The sequence below is a fragment of the Siphateles boraxobius genome, unplaced genomic scaffold (assembly GCF_051911475.1).
Source record: "Siphateles boraxobius isolate OS27281-9 unplaced genomic scaffold, OSU_SipBor_1 32, whole genome shotgun sequence".
In the NCBI taxonomy this organism is placed as follows: Eukaryota; Metazoa; Chordata; class Actinopteri; order Cypriniformes; family Leuciscidae; genus Siphateles; species Siphateles boraxobius.
Genome location: NW_027508942.1, coordinates 2,194,753 through 2,211,779, shown reverse-complemented (window position 1 = coordinate 2,211,779; position 17,027 = coordinate 2,194,753). Strand labels below are relative to the sequence as shown.

General features: G+C 36.9%; 1 protein-coding gene across 4 annotated transcripts in view; it reads right to left on the bottom strand.

The window, feature by feature from the left end:
• The window catches only part of nat10 (N-acetyltransferase 10), a 35,330-nt gene extending 18,668 nt beyond the window's left edge, over positions 1-16,662 (bottom strand). For 3 of the 4 annotated variants that reach the window (XM_077194499.1, XM_077194501.1, XM_077194500.1), the window contains exons 1-23: positions 16,488-16,650; positions 16,209-16,339; positions 16,037-16,128; positions 14,664-14,835; positions 12,887-13,009; positions 12,736-12,797; positions 11,910-12,024; positions 11,719-11,826; positions 9,140-9,273; positions 8,931-9,024; positions 7,709-7,807; positions 7,350-7,486; positions 7,143-7,267; positions 4,887-5,037; positions 4,373-4,469; positions 3,523-3,639; positions 3,335-3,436; positions 2,663-2,737; positions 2,417-2,533; positions 999-1,132; positions 850-898; positions 661-757; positions 79-189 (exon numbers count right to left, since the gene is read on the bottom strand). In XM_077194499.1, the coding sequence (XP_077050614.1) occupies positions 79-189; positions 661-757; positions 850-898; positions 999-1,132; positions 2,417-2,533; positions 2,663-2,737; positions 3,335-3,436; positions 3,523-3,639; positions 4,373-4,469; positions 4,887-5,037; positions 7,143-7,267; positions 7,350-7,486; positions 7,709-7,807; positions 8,931-9,024; positions 9,140-9,273; positions 11,719-11,826; positions 11,910-12,024; positions 12,736-12,797; positions 12,887-13,009; positions 14,664-14,835; positions 16,037-16,128; positions 16,209-16,322 (2,425 nt within the window). In that variant the 5' untranslated portion in view covers positions 16,323-16,339; positions 16,488-16,650. Of the gene's footprint in view, positions 1-78; positions 190-660; positions 758-849; positions 899-998; positions 1,133-2,416; positions 2,534-2,662; positions 2,738-3,334; positions 3,437-3,522; positions 3,640-4,372; positions 4,470-4,886; positions 5,038-7,142; positions 7,268-7,349; positions 7,487-7,708; positions 7,808-8,930; positions 9,025-9,139; positions 9,274-11,718; positions 11,827-11,909; positions 12,025-12,735; positions 12,798-12,886; positions 13,010-14,663; positions 14,836-16,036; positions 16,129-16,208; positions 16,340-16,487 lie in introns of all 4 variants that reach the window. The other variant, XM_077194498.1, reaches the window with a different exon arrangement.
• Positions 16,663-17,027: the final 365 nt, after the last annotated feature.

Genomic DNA, 17,027 nt, shown 5'->3' with positions numbered 1-17,027 from the left:
AGACGCATGAAAGGATATCTTTAACCATCACTCACATAAAGCATTTAGTCTGATGAGGTGGCAGATGCGGGCCTGTACCTGCTGGGCTGTCATCCTTAGCGCTCTTGTTCTGCAGGATGTTGAGGGCCAGGGTCGGGTTAAATTTGCTGAACTGGAAAGACAGCAGGGAGAGGAACCTCCGCCGGAAATCTGTCCAACACAAGAAACGTTAAGTCTTTGAAATCAGGAAAAGATAGCTGGGTGAGAATTATATATATATATATATATTATTACACAGCTCTCTGGAATAATAAGTGAAAGTGACTCGTGATGGCCAAGTATGGTGACCCATACTTGGAATTTGACCTCTGCATTTAACCCATCCAAGTAAGTGCACACACATTAGGAGCAGAGTAGTGAGTAGTGAACACAAACACACTGCAAACGTGGATACACACACCCGGAGCAGCGGGCAGCCTTCAGTGGCGCCCGGGGAGCGATTGGGGGTTAGGTGCCTTGCTCAAGGACACCTCAGTCATATTCCTGTCTGTAATCGAACCAGCAACCTTTGGGTCACCAGTCCAACTCTGTTACCATTAGGCCATGACTGCTCCCTAATCAATCTAAATGGATTCTGATTGGTCAAATGCAGCATTATTCTGAGAGATTGTGCATTCTCACCTTTCCAGAAAGCAGAGAGCCACTGGTTCTGCTCTGTTGACTCCTCAGCATTGAGCTCCTTCAGCATAATGCAGGAGTGCTCTCCCGTCAGGTCGTTCTACAGGCCACAGTATAAGAAAACAAGTTACAAAAAGAAAAACACTCCTGACAATACAAAAAAAACTAAAAAAAACAATGCGGCATGCTTACCGGAGTCTGTCTTAAATAAACAGGAACAAATCCACCCTTTTTCCAAAATCTGGTTGAGAAAGAAAGCAGAGAGATTAACGAGTTATGTTTTTGAAATAGTATAACAGTGCAAATATCACTGTAAAATCTGCTTGCATAACGCATCTCACTTGAGTAGTTGAGGAGTGAGACCGTAAGAGACTCCCAGGTAGTCCAGGCTCTCGGCTCTCCTCTCATTCAGCTTCAACAGCAGCGGCGGCAGGTCTTTCCTGGGAGACACCACTTCTTCCAGAAGACTGACAGCCTGAACATGGACATGAAGGAAAAATATACACTCATTTCAGAATCCATCCTTACATTAGGTGACACTTTATTTTATGGTGTTAAAGTTGCTACATGTACTTACTATAGTAATAACAGTAAATTAGGCATAATTACAACTAACCCTAAACCAAGCCCTAACTCTATAATAATTACATGTAGTTCATTAATATTACTCAGAACTTATCTGAGTAAGTACAATGTAACTACTTCACCTTAAAATAAAGTGTAACCTTACATTATTCTTATTTATCAAAGCTTAGGTTCTAGATATTATACTACTTTATCAGTGAAGTGACCATTCATAACTACTGAATTGCATAAAGGAAATCTTGAATTCTAAATATTATTGTACACATCACTGACACAGAGGACTAATTTAGTTCTGATTTTGTACAAAAAGGAACAAAAAAAGAGCATATTAATTTTAATCAATTCTGCACTTGACAAATCAGAACAGTGATAAACGGTAAGAAAAAAAGATTATTGTAGCTAGAACACAAAAATGTATCTAAAATGACAGTAAAGAAATTTATAATGTAACAAACAATTCTAAATTTGTTCACACTTTAGTTTAGGGTCCAGTTCTCACCATTAACTAACCATTTACTATATGTTTTGCCTCAAACTCCTAATTACTTCTTTGCTAATAGTAGTTAAGGTAGTTATTAGGTTTAGGTATTGGAATATGGTCATGCAGAATAAGGCATTAATATGTGCTTTATAATAAACAGCCAATATCCTAGTAATATGCATGCTAATAAGCAACTAGTTAATAGTGACAATTGGACCCTAAACAAAAGTGTTTACCATACATTTCTATCTTTTTAACATTCTATTCATCAAAGAATCCTGAAAAATTTAACAGTTTCCACAAAAATAACATTGATAATAATGTTTCTTGAGCAGCTAATTAGAAAGCATGTTAGAAGGATCATGTGACACTGAAGACGAGTAATGATGCTGAAAATTCCCCTTTGCATCACAGGATTAAAATACAATTTAAAATATATCCAAACAGAAAACTTTTTGAAAAGCGTCGTATTTTCTGAAATGGCTTCAAAATGTTTAATGTAAAAATTAAATACAGAACAAATCTAGTCAAATATGATCGAGCAATTTTCTACACAGATTTTCACTATATGAACACAAGGAAGTATTATTTTCCTCCTACATGGAACAATATAACAATACATCAAAGTCCACTAAAACATGAAGTGCCACACAGACTTCATGAAGATTTCTGAGTGATGACGCAAAGCATTACCTCACTGCTCAAAGATGTGATAGCGCCGGCCGATGTCTGTTCTTGCTCATCCAACAGAGGAAACTGGCCCTCGTAATACTGTTCCAGCAGCTGAAGAGCACGGCTGCCGTAACCCATCTACAGACGGCACAGTGAACCACACATGGGTAATGACACAACTGCTCAAACAAGCCAATAATCAAGCAACTTCAATACATAAGCTGTTCAATGAACATAACAGAGACTGAGGGGAAGAGAGTCATTTACCCCCTGATAATCAGGATTCACTGCAATACGGACAATCCTGCCTCCAGAGAGGCCTCCGAATTCAGGGTCTTGAAACTAAAAACACAAGAGCATCAGAATCATTCTCTGAGAGTCACTCTCTGAAGCATTTATTTGACAGTATGGCATAAATAATCTATTTCCACTGTTTTTCATAAGTTTGGGGTCAGTAAGATTTTTTAATGTTAAATGTTTTAAAAAGAAGTCTCTTATGCTCACCAAGTCTGCATTTATTTGATCAAAATACGGAAGAATTTTTACAATTTGAATAATGTAATTTATTCCTGTGATCAAAGCTGCATTTTCAGCATCATTACAGTCTTCAGTGTCACATGATCCTTCAGAAATCATTCTAATATGCTAATTTGCTGCTCAAGAAACATTTTCAATTATTATCAATGTTGTAAAAAGTTGTGCTGCTTAATATTTTTGTGGAAACCATGATACTTTTTTGCATTTACTTGAAACAGAAATCTTTTGTAACATAATAAATGTCTTTACTGTCACCTTTGATCAATTCAATGCGTCCTTGCTAAATACAAGTATCTATTATACTAAATAAAAAATAGTATTAAAAAGTATTAAAAAAAAAACCTTAATGGCCCCAAATTGGTGAACTGTAGTTTAGCTTCATTTTAAATTGGGATTTGTTACCTGTTCCGAAACAGTCCAGGGAATGAGATCACCTGACGCTTTCTTCCCTCTGGACAAACTGGTGAGGATGGATTGGCGTGAGATCTCTCCTTCCAGACACACCTGAAATTACAGTTTACAGTTCTTTCATTAACAACATAATTCAACTCAGATTTAGCATTACTGGAATAAAGTGTCTTTGGCCGTACCTGCACAACTGCTAAGACCTCTGGGAGTGAACTCTGTGTGGGCGGAACAGGGGGCAGCAGGCAGAAGAGATGGTGAGCGGGAGCATCTGAAAGCAACTGAAGGTCATTGGGTGAATTCTGAGGAGGGAGAGGAGATCGAGTTAAAATTGTTTTACTGTTTAGAGTTTGTGACATTATGTAATGCTCTAATTCAGTGGTTCTAAACCAAGATGATGACAAAAATATTAAAGGGATCACGACATAAAAATGTGCCTTCATATTTTGACATGTAAGGTCTTTATACCATTAAAACACCCTGTAAGTTTCATATTGTAAATTATCCTGCTCATTTCCTATGCAATAACCTTAACCAATAATAACAGTGGACATTTACTGACAAGCCTTAAAGGAGCAGCGCCTTAAAAACAGATCATTTCAGACAGAAGGACAAAATGAAATTTGAAAATATTTTTTCCACATGTTTTTTTTTTGTAAAAAAAAAAAAAAACTTTATTAACAGTATAAGTGAACATCAAGGAACATCATACAATTATAAAATATCCATGTCATGGCCCCTTTAATAAATTTTTATTTATTAATTTATTAATATTAATAATAAACTGTTAGTATCCAAATAGTATTTCATTAATTGTCATTTAAGCATTAATTAAATGCTTAAATAAAAAAAGAATCAAATTGTGAACTGAAATGTAATTCTTATATAATGTTATAATATAATCAAATAATAAATAATAAAACAAAACTACAAAAAAATATAAGGGAGCCTTTAAAAATTGTGTTGGGACAATGAGAGGCTTTTGAGTCAAAAAGATTGAGAACCACTGTTCTAATAACCAAGATATTAATTTACCTTGTAATGTGATGCTACGTAAAGTGCCATAAGGCGCTGAAGGAAAGTCTCAGAAGCTTTGTGATAACAAAACAACGTGTCTCGATTCACATAATAACTGAAATATGGGGTTAAAGAAATCTAATGTCTAGAGAGGAGTAAATCTAAGGCAGATGAGGGATGTTTACACACTATTTTGTGTTATTTTGAGAAATCAGGCATGTTTTTACAAGTCGGGTGATGATGATAGTAAATAAAATCATGTGAAAGAGTGTGAGATGTGCGAGATGTGAGAACGATTAAAATTCTGATAAAAAGTCGAAACAATAAGATAAAAAGGTCATAATTATGACAACAAATGTAGACTTTTCATGTCATGATGACTTATCTTATAATTTTGACTTTTTAATCTCATAATAATTTTTACAAAAGCATGTTTTTTTTCTTGTGTGGCAGTAATGGGTATTTTAATGTTAGCATGAACATAAAATCCCAGTGCTGAATGTAGAAGTCTCGTTTGACTTTTAGAGGATACAGGTCGCACGTCTGGGGTAAAGGGCAGCCGGAAATGATGCGTGGCACACTCAGACAGTCCAAGCACAGCAGCTCATTCAGCCATTTCTCCACATGATCCCCCTGGCCATAGCGGATAGACTCGTGGAGGGTCACCTCATGAAGGCTTCGTGCTGCAGAGCGCATTTACACATTAAACACATCATCAGTCAGGGGGAAAAAAGTTGTCTTGAATTCTTGTGGCAAGTGAAGAGATATAGAGTGCAAAATTGAGTTTCAGAAGTAAAAACTCAGAAAAACTTCATTTTCTCCATATGGAAATTTATTTTTAAAAGGCAACTTAAACCTGAGGTTGTTAATTGATGATTTTTGCTTCTGTTGAAGCCATCGGCACACATTTTTTCAAATAATCATGTTAAACATTGGAATTCATAGTGAAAAACTAAATTACCCATGATGCTCTACAGTAGGGCTGCAGCTATCGATTCTTTTTGTAATCGATTAAGCTAGCACTTAATCGATCGATTAATCGGATTTTTTTGTGTGTGTGTGTGTTTTATTAACAGAATAGTTATATTAAACTTGTTTCTATTTCAGTTAAAGCTGTTAAGTTATATACTATAAGTTATATAGTATGCAAGTTATAAAGCTATCTCATATGTGAATTTTCCTTTAAGATGTTATAATATAACCACTCTAAGCATCTAAGCATATTTGTGTATTCTGGTAGTTTAACGCTGAAGAAGAGCTGTAAGGTGACTTGTTGTTGAACACGCAGTAAAAGCTGACGCACTTTTTGTTCCGTGCGTTTTAACTGAAAAATGAGTAGGCTACTGCGAATCTTTATTAAAAACCAACAGGCTGGGGACTTTAATTTTTTGTTGTTTTCTGTATTTGGCAGACGTGAAATACAAACAAGGTCTCGCAAAGACTGCAATACAATATTTGTTCCTCCATCACGTCCTGGTGTGTAAGTTACAGTGAATGCATGCTGAAATTATTGTTGCGTGGCTACATAAAAGTTTAATCATATGTGATGCATTGCTGCAATTGGTCTGACTGGCGTGTGTGTGTGTGTGTGTGTGTGTGTGTGTGTGTGTGTGTGTGTGTGTGTGTGTGTGTGTGTGTGTGTGTGTGTGTGTGTGTGTGTGTGTGTGCGTGTGTGCGTGTGTGCGTGTGTGTGTGTGTGTGTGTGAAAGGGGTTCCTTTTTTAGGCTATACTCTCTTGCAATTGAACGTGATAGTTACGTTTACTACTTAAAAATGTCATCAAAGCTAAAAATCATATCTAGTCAAACCGCATCACGACGACATCGCTACAAATACAGTATGGGATTAAAATCAGCTCGAGTTACTCGATTCGGTCTGACTGGCGTGTGTGTGTGTGTGTGTGTGTGTGTGTGTGTGTGAAGGGGTTCCTTTTTTAGGCTATACTCTCTTACAATTGAACGTGATAGTTACGTTTACTACTTAAAAATGTAATCGAGTAACTCGAGGAATCGTTTCAGCCCTACTCTACAGAAAACTCCACTAATCAGAAACTTACCAAAAGAGCTCTTAACATTTACATTTAAAAGTGACTTACAAATGAGGAGTTAATAGAAGCAGTTAAACCGACGAAAGGACAATAATATTTAAGTGCTGTGACAAGTCCCAGTTAGTCCAGCAAAGTTTTTTATTTTTAAATAGAAAAAAAAAAAAAAGATTAGAAGTACTTCGGAAATGTTAGTATTAATGAATGTTGACGAAAAATATATGTCTTTAGCGGTTTCTTAAAAACTGAAAAGCTCGAGTTGAGTTATGCGGGTCATTCCACCAACAGGAAACAGTCAAGGTAAAGCTCCGCCCACTTTAGCTCCCATTAAGCACCGTGAATGACGAAATCAAGTCGGTTTCCTGTGCTCTAAAAAATACTTAAATATTTGCGTGCATATATAAAATCAACATTTTTAACGGCAGTAGTTTTTTTTAATCCATCGTTTTTAATTTGGTTATGTTGTTTGCAATGCTTCATGGGATTGCAGTTTTTCCCCTCAATAAAGCCTCAAAATAATTTTGTACCTTTGTATTTTTGTCCAATTTTCAAACACTATTTTGCTTCAAATTTAAAGTTTGTAACGTTATGAATCACCTCGTATCTGGTTGGCTTGGTTCATGGCTTTTTAAAATCCCTATAGGAGAAATGAATGGAAAAGATGCTTCCAGAACACAACACCGCTGAAAAAGCATGAAATGTCACTCCATTACATTTGAAAAGCAAAAGGCCGTTAGCGGATACCTGCTGCCAGTCTGGCCGTGCTGGTGTTTCTGTTCTCAGCCGACAGGTTCTGCTGGCTGTCTGCACTCTGCTGTCTCAACTGCTGAATCAGCTTCAGAGACAGAGAGCGACCCGTGCCCTCGTAGCTGCAAGTGGACATGACGATTACTTCATTGATAATATACAATTGTAAAAAGATGAAAATCTAGCAGCTCTTTAAATACAGACCCATTGATGGTAGATGCCATAAACACAAGGTACGGCCCCAGTAGCTTCTTCACTAAGGGCAGTGGGATAGCAGCAGCCTCGTCGATGACCAGCAGCTCAGCCTGGCCTAACTTCACCGCATCGGCGGGGTGAATGTACTGCACATCAAAACATCAATGATTATTATAGTTGTGAATGATGCAAAATGCACCATATGAACCTGTTGTTTCTTAACTTCCAAATATTCTAAAAACATCCTAAAGGGGAATAAATTCATTCTAAGCAAAGTCAATACCTGAGACTCCACTATTTAACAAATATTTCGAAGAAAAAAAGAAAGAAATTATGGAAAAGGAATGCAGAGATGGAAGTCTGTATACCTGAATGGTCTGTCGATGTTCCTTGAAGATGTTCACACGAACCACAGCTTTGTTAAACTCTGGGTTCAAAGATTGGATTATTTCATAGTCCATATGTTCCTAAAATTAAAACAAAACAAAAAAAATCTGGTTTGAAGTAGTTCCCTCAGATTTATGCATAAATGTCTGATTTATATTCTCCTACTAGTAGATACATAGATTTAGAAAATGTTTACCTATAAGAATTTATTTGAAAAATTAAACATTTTAGCAAATACTAAAGAAATGATCAGGGTTTAAATCATTTGACTGACCAGGGTTATTATAGTTAACAAACCATTAAAAAAATATATATAAATATAAAATATATAATATAAACCTCTCATTTACATTAATTTTACTTCAACAACTAAAACTGAAATAAAAATGAATAAAAACAATTTAGACATATTAAAAAACTTTATCTAAACAACATATTAAAAAAAACATATCCACTGAATCGAAATGACACAAGGAATCCATTGATATCAAGATCACGATTCTGACAAAAGGTTCAAGTTATTGGCAAAAATAGCCATTTTTCAGATCTCATGGCCTGTGGCTGGCACTGTCCCTAAATGTGGCATGGACCCACAGATCATAGTTCAGATGAAGCCTAACAAGTTTTGTTTCAATACTATAATAGGTTCTTTATTGATCAAAGTTCTGTTTTGCTGAGATAAAGCCTCTGAATCAATGTAAGGAATGTGATCAGCATGATGAGAGGAATCAGGAGTACCAAGTTTTATTTTTCTAGATCAAAGGGTTCAAAAGTTCGAACTGTTTCAAATGTGAATTTTTGAACTGGTGATGGCGCTATAGAGCTGTCCCAGAAACCCCAAAGTTGGTAATTTTCCTACTTAGGGTTTATAGGGCTGCCATAGACTCCCATTCAGAAGGAATAATAATAAAGAAAACCAACAATTCCAATAGGGGCTAAATGAATAAAAACTAAAATAGTATATTACCAAAACTAAAATAGTATATTACCGATCCTAAAATACACAGAGTTCAACTTGTTACTCTATTTATTCAAAAATTACAGTAGTGCTGCAAGGCACCGCAACAAAAATACCCATGTCTTGCCTCAGAATTGTATTACTGTAAATGTTTAATTGGTCTTATTTTCAATGATACACTATTTTAATACAGTCTGGGTCTGGCTGTGACTAGATCATATCTAATGATGTCGATTGATGATTACCTGATACTGGAGGGCATCAAAACCTTTAAATACGAACTCGAACAGCGTGTGCAGATTGTCTGGGCTGGGCGATGTGACAAAGATATTTGAATAGCTGGGAAGAGAACACAAAAAGTCAATTAATTATTCATAAGCATAAAATCCAGTCAGGAGGCAAACATAACAACAAAACAAGAGCTTATTCATAATCACAACACTGTACTACATACCCAAATGCAACCGCTCCGGCCATAGCCAATCCCAGCGCGGCAGATTTACCTCGACCGCGGGCAGCAGTGAGAGCCACGGTGCTGCGCAAGGTCTTCTCTGAAATAGCCTCAATGAACTTCAGCACTGCTTTTGCCTGAAGACATAAACACAGGCGAAATAAACACTAGTCGGGCCACAGTGAACATATCAGCATTAAGATTTCTAGGAGTTCTTTTATTATACCTGGCCCTAGGGCTGTCACGATAACCGCAATATTGTAGTACTGCGCTACTGACAGGCCAACAACAGAGGAATGCAAGTAACCGCAGCAACCGCGATATTCGCATGTTTTCTTTTTTCATAAGGCTACCCTTCTTGTTTTGAACTTTGTGCATGTGTATTGAATGTTAAATAAGTTAATAACGATAATAACACTGTTTATCATGGTGATTTGTACTGAGGCTTCGTGGATTTGCATTTAAGCTTAAACAGACAGTGAATAAGAGTTCGACTGAGCGCGTGCGATTACCTGCGTCTGTCTTTTAGGTCAAGTTATATATATTCGTGTAAAGGTTGCCGTGTCCAAGGAACGCAAAATATTTGCCGTATCACCCTTTTAACGTTTAAGGGTATTTACCATGAACGGCGTCAGCATCAACAGCGCGAGGAAGCCGCTGGAAAAAAAGTCAGCGAGTTACGCATTGAATCAATGCCATTGGTCTCTGAAGCATCAGCTTCAGCGTTACCCATGCGACGCATTGCTGGTCAGCTGAGCCTTGAAAAGTGGAGCTCAAAGTTAAAAATAATGAACACCTTGTTTCATTACATCTATCTTTTAATGAATCAGTGTTTTTGAGCGTGTTCGTTGAATGTAGGGCTGGGGCGGTATGGATTTTTTCTAACCGTGGTTGAAAAGTAAGATATTCCCGCGGTATAGCGGTAAACTGCTTTAAACCCCCCCAAGACAGACTTCAGTGCGCACACACCAGAAGGCGTTTTTGCTAGACAGACTTTGTTAAATATTGTCACCTACATCCGAAAAAAACGAGCACAATTTGAAAGTCAAATTTTCATTAAGCAGTAGGCTAATTTGGCATGAACCAATCACTGAATCTGATTTTCTCAGATACATTCGCATTGAATTCATCATTTTCAGGAGAATACATTATGATGTTGAACGAAATGAAAGATGAACACCTTTTCCAACATGTCTTAATCACAAAAATCATATTCCATATTTATGTTAACATTGTTATTTAATCTATGTCGATTATATGAAAAGTGAACAGCATGAGTAAGATAGGATCATAAGATGGGTCCGACATTATTTTGACCACTTCATTAAGTTTTGTTTTGTAGAAAGCCTTTAATAAATTGTATCTTAATTTTAATCACTGTTTCATTAACTAATTGCCTGGAATTAATAAAAAGCAGCAAATATAGCAGACATATAATCAAGAGGGCGTGGAAGCGCCGGTGCGATCTCTTGCACGTGAACTGGAGCTCGTCTCATAAATTAACCGAAACTCGGCGTATAGGTTAGGCCTACTTGCATCACAGACATGAGAAATAAATAGAATGCTTAAAATATCTACTTTTAAACAAAATTCAAAACAAAATGATACAATTTTAGGCTACAGTAGCCTAGTCAAGTAAGGTCAGGTTTGCCGATGTGCGTTATAGGCTATTTATTTATTTGTATCCCATGTGCGCCGATCGGAGACGGAGTTTACTGCTGATATTCTGGGGATACAACATAGCCAATAGGCTATACTAGGGACTTTAGCCTTTAAATATCTTTGCTGCATGCGCAGTCTCCTTTCTAGAACAGCCAAGAGCTTTCTAGCCTCACATCGCTCATAGACCTTAAAACAGTCAGCGGATGCGATTTCGAAAATTGATCAAAAAATGTTGGTGGGGATGGATGGCGGATGGAAGGCGGACAGATGATGAGTTTTGTGATGCGGTTCCGTAGCGGATGAAATAATAATAGCCCATCCGCGCATCTCTAATACGAATGTAATGTTATTATGTGTCATGGAACATTGCGCTCCCCAACTCGCGAAAGGTCGGATTTGCTCCATCTTTTGATGATAGAAAGATGGAAGCGGAGATAGTTTTGTTTACAAAACCTTGAATCTATGTAAGACACTATCATTAGACATAATCTATGTCATTAATTCTAGACACAACGTGCACACATGTGCAGGCCAATGTTTTTTTTTGTTTTTGTTTTTTTGCGGTGATGACGGTGACGAGCTCAGACCCGCGGTTGGAGTCACGTGACCGCGGTATTGCGGTAACCGTCCCAGCCCTAGTTGAATGAACGGTTTAATGACTCACTCAAAGACAGTCCGTTGCCGTAACGATGCGCTGAGTGACAGCCTTTCAATGCGCAGACAGAGACGCTGTTTAGCTTCGGTTACGTTGGTTACTTAAAATGACCTAGTTTTTGTGTATGCTGACCACATCGCAACACTTATATAGCAACAAATAAATCAAAATAAATAAATAAATAAATGGCGATAATACCGCATATTGCGCTATTGAGCCACACAAAAATACCGCAAGGGAAATTCCTTCACCGCGACAACCCTACCTGGTCCATAGTTTTACAGCCGTCCACTAGAACGCCAACTGGCTGTGTGTCCTGTAAAGACTCCTTCAGGTCCTTCAGCTCTTGTTCCAGAGGAGAAAGTCCCTCATCCTGTTGGGAAAATCAAAAAGATTATGGAATTCATATAAACTAATTAGCAAACAGAACACTATCTGGTTCTGAACCAGGCTTACCTGTGTTTTTGGGGGGACAGGTTTGATGTTGTTAATGTGAGTGGAGACTGGCAGAATGTTGAGTTGGTCATCAATCACAACACATGTCTTACAGGAGGAAAGAGACAGGATGAATCTGCGGAAAAATATGACAAGCATCATTTCTGCAGTCCTTTCTTTCTCATAGGATAGTACAAGAATAGGTTATGTACTAGGGATACACCAATACCACTTTTTCCAGAGTCTAATATCGATTCTTTTTTTTTGGGACATACAGAGTACCGTTACCTGTTTTATTATTGCATTTGTAATTTGTTTTTTAATATTCAAAATATAATATTTAAATATATCGGGTCAGAGGTCAGTCTTCCATCGGAAATAGACTTGCGTAAGGCCGTTACTGGAAGCCAGTGATTATAGTTTATAGAGTTATAAATATGGATATGTTTTCTTACAAAAACGCATCACTTCGCTTCAGAAGACCTTTATTAATCCCCCAGAGCCAAAAGATGCGCTTTTTTGGGCTTCAAAATCTAAGGTACCATTCACTCCCATTATAAAGCTTGGAAGAGCCAGGATATTTTTGAATAGGACTCAGATTGTGTTTGGCTGAAAGAAGAAAGTCATATACACCTAGGATGACTTCAGGGTGAGTAAAAGATGGGATAATTAAAATTTTTAGGTGAACTATCCCTTTAGGGGCTCCCTTCTGTTGTCGAACAAAATTAAAAACTTGATAGCTGAATGTTTGAAAATTAATTAATTAGAATACTACTAATATCTAATACGTTAATATTCTATGAGTGTTTTGTAATTAAATGTCATGGCTCAGAATTGCAGGACTGACCTTTCATTAAACCTTCCAACAACATCCTGATGAGCCTCTGTCCTGTATCGAGAATGAACATCCTGAAAGAAAACGCATATTTTAAAAAAATATATTCACACTTAGATTAACAGCTTCATATTGGCATACAAGCACTTCAGAGGACGTCTACCATTGTCATTGTGTACAACTGCTTCAGCGACTTCATAGTCCTCAGAAGAATGACCACAATGCCTCCACCTTCTACAGTCTCAACGGTCCGAGCCAAGAGGTTGGGAGTGAGAGCTTCAAAGTCCTGGAACAGAAAGTCAGAGGAACTTAACCTTAAACTGTCCCATATTAAATGCTAAGACCTCTAAATTATCAACATGATTAAAACTTTGCTGAAAAACCTCGTACACAACCTTGTACACAATCTACTACATGCCTTCTGCTCTCTGATCATTTTTTAGCAAAAAAAACATCCTCCTAAAGCCCTCATTATGCTTCTGCGTCAACTCCACGGCGTAGCTACACCGTCATTCCTATGGCGTTGTGGCGGTTTTATGGTTCTGCGTCAGGTTGAGTTGCATTGCGGTGCATCTGACCAATCACAGCCCTTGTGGTCTGTGTCGCTTCGACGCATGGTTACAATTTTTTGGAGGTGCACGTCGAGCTACGGCAGAGGGGTTTGCGGCGACGCAGAGGGGTCTGCGGGGGTACGCCGTCGATTCGACCCAGAACTATAAAACAGGCTTTAAGGTCGTGGTTCACGTCTTTGTGCTGTGTAATCTGATTTTTTAGTTTTTAAGTAAAGGTAAGAATAACTTTTATATTGTAAGTAATATTTCAAAATGAACACTTACTGAAATAAAGTAACTTTTACTTGATTATAATTTTTTTTGCAAAATCATGCTAAAATGTGAGTATCAAATACGATATATATTAGACATTTTTGGAAAATATAGGGTGTGTTCACACTTGTAGTTCTGTTCTATTGGTTCGTTTGGTCTGGACCAAAAAAAAAAACATTTAGTCCTGGTCCACTTAGCATTTTTAATACAGAGCCTAAAGGCATAGGGAGGTGTTCTCAAACTGATTAGTCGGTTTTTATTACGTATATTTCGCGACGGAACTTACCGAACATCCAAAACTATGCTGTGTTCTGGGCTAAATGCGCTGGTTATATGTGCATAGCCTACATATGTTGGTATTTTGACCAGCTGAGAACTCGTGAAGAGCTTATAAAATGTGTAAAGGAGTCAAAACAGCATCAGGAATCTCTCAGTCACACACACACAAACGAAGATCTGCTGCGAGGAGACGCGGTTCTGATGCCTGTACTGAACTGTGATGGGCAACATCGCGACCATCACGAGAAAAAACAGGTATGCTTGAGCATTCTATGACATTGTGTCCCGTTTTTGGTTGGTTTACATGTCTTTGGTCTGTGTTGCATTCAAATTTAATTCAAACCGCACCAGAGTTTGTTTGAAAGCAGACCGGCGGTCTCGGTGTCACCAGGGTTCAGACGGCAGCACTCACACTTCTTCAAATGAACCGTATTAACAGAGCAGGTTAACAGGTTCGTTTTCATCCAACCAAACATGTCAAGTGTGAACACACACATAGAGTGACGACTTATATTTATATGTTTTGTATTTAGATTTTGTATATGCTTTATTATGCTTGTTTTTTAAATGTTCGCCATAAAAATATCAGCATACTTTCCTCCTCACGGAGTATAATCTCCATATTCTCCTATATCATACTATATGAGCCTTAAAAGCCTGGCGTATCAAATACAAACCTAAACAAAAACATATACTCAAACATTTTTTTTTCTGTCTAACTGTTCAATAAATTGTTCCATTTCAAAAATAATTATGACTATTATTTAATAAGTAAGGCTTTACTGGGTTCCACAGTAATATGAAGGTCCAGTCTGAGATGTTTGCCACTGACATTACCTGCAGAACACACATGCCATAAGTGTTTCCCAGGATCTTGTGAGTTTCATTGTAGTAGCAGTAGCGGATGTTGGTTGCAGCAACGAAGAGCTCAAATGGATCATCCTCTTTTAGATTCAGTGTGCCTGTCTTGATCTTCTTCTGCAGCTGTCGCATCCTCTTTTTTCGATTGCTACGAAGCAACACATGCATTTCTATCAGTGTTCCTGACAGCACACAATTTTAAACCAGGAGAAAGTCTAGTCAGATGAAAAAGGGTCTGGAAATAATGGTTAATGTTGTTTGGGGAGCTAAAATGTACAGATACAGTACCGGTCAAAATTTTGGAAACATACCATTTTTAATGTTTTTTACAAAAAGTGTCTTATGCTCATCACGCCTGTATTTATTTGACAACAGTAATATTGTGAAATATTATTACGATTAAATTAATGGTTTTTTTTTATAATATACCTTAAAATATAATTTATTCCTGTGATCAAAGCTGAATTTTCAGCATCATTACTCCAGTCTTCAGTGTCACATGATCCTTCAGAAATCATTCTAATATGATCGTTTGATATGAAACGGTTGTTCTGCTTACTATATTTTGTTTTTGGAACCTGTGAAACTTTTTTCATTATTCATTAAAGAATAAAATGTAAAAAAAAAATTTTTTTAGATAACAATATAAGTCTTTACTATCACTTTTTATCAATTTAACACATCCTTCCTGAAGTATTAATTGCTTTTAAAAAATGAAAGAAAAAAATGACTGACCCTAAACTTTTAAACGGTCGTTTATATTGTTACTAAAGATTTCTATTGTAAATAAATAAAGTATTACAGGGGGTTATAAAAATATTAAGCACGACAACTGTTTCCAACATTGATAATAAATCAGCATTAGAATGATTTTTTTAGGATCATGTGACACTGAAGAATTATGAAAATTCCGCTTTGATTCACAGAAATAAATAACATTTAATTATATTAAAATTCAAACCCATTATTTAAAAGTATCAATATTACATTTTTTCTGTATTTGTGATCAAATAAATGCAGGCCTGATGAGCATAAGAGACTTCTTTCAAAAACATTGAAAATAGTAATGTCTCCAAACTTTTGACCGGTACTATACAGAATAAAAGCTTTGATCATAAAACTAAGCATTTAAAAGACATTATTGGAAGTTATAGAGTGACAGCTGATATGTATATGCATTTTATGCAAGTAGTCTGCTACACTGTTATAAAGATCTCATTAATTTACATCACAATCTATGAAAATTTAATCTATTAAGTACTTTATGCTACATAAATAAGATATTTTCCTCCGTTTGGGCTTGTGAACACAACAATGAATGAGTTTTTTTGTTTTTTGAGTAATCATACCTGCTAAAGACAAGCTCCTTCTTGTAGCACCATAACACGGATGGCCGGGCTCTGACTGTGGCTTTAGACAGCATGTGGTGGAGAATGACAACCTGTGCAAAGTGCACAAATGAGCGAGGCTCTGCAAACGTCTCACATTAGTACAGTGTCATTAAACACAGTCATGCCTCACCTGATCTTTTCCACGATCACCAACTATAACGAACATCGACCGATGGTGTTGTGCGACGCCGTTTTCTATCTGGACACGAATGCGATTGTCCACCTTCTTTCGAAAAGTTGCCATTGTTTCAAACCCGCACCCTGTCATCACGAACACAATAAAGACAGTTTTACATGGTGAAACAAAGTAAACACTGTAGCTGTTAGTTCGAGCAGAGAAATTAAACACATTTTACAACGCGCACGGACAAAACTATGCTCTATATGTTTATTCAACCATAGGGCATACCTTATTTTTTGTATCGATAAAGCAAAACAAACGGTTTAGATCCTAAATACAACTTTCTGGAAATAAAACTACGCCTCATTTACAGTAGAATATCATGCTCGTATATTCACGTGGGGAAGCCTCGGTGGAAGGACCCTGGCGTGATGGACCCCAAAACAGACATATAGCTGTCCGTGAAATCGCCTGTTCAGAATGACAGAAAAGCGCGATTTGTTTTTACTAAATTAAGGCTTGTTGCTTACAATTATCTGAAGAGATTGTCTAAACAGTCTATGTTTAAAACGTAAACCGCTATTTTTTTAAGTAGGTTGCTACATTATACGGTCAGAATTTTCAAGCAGGTAATTTTGTATCATTGTGGGAGTTGTAGTTCTTCTATAATAATTTCTGCAGAAAATGTCTGTACATTTTCTGCAGGAATAAAAAAAACTAGAAAAAAATATTTATTTGTATATAGATTTGTGCCATGTTGTCCACATAGCGTGTACACATTTTGTTGCATTCATGGTTTTAAAGTACTAAATGTAATAATTTCTGCAG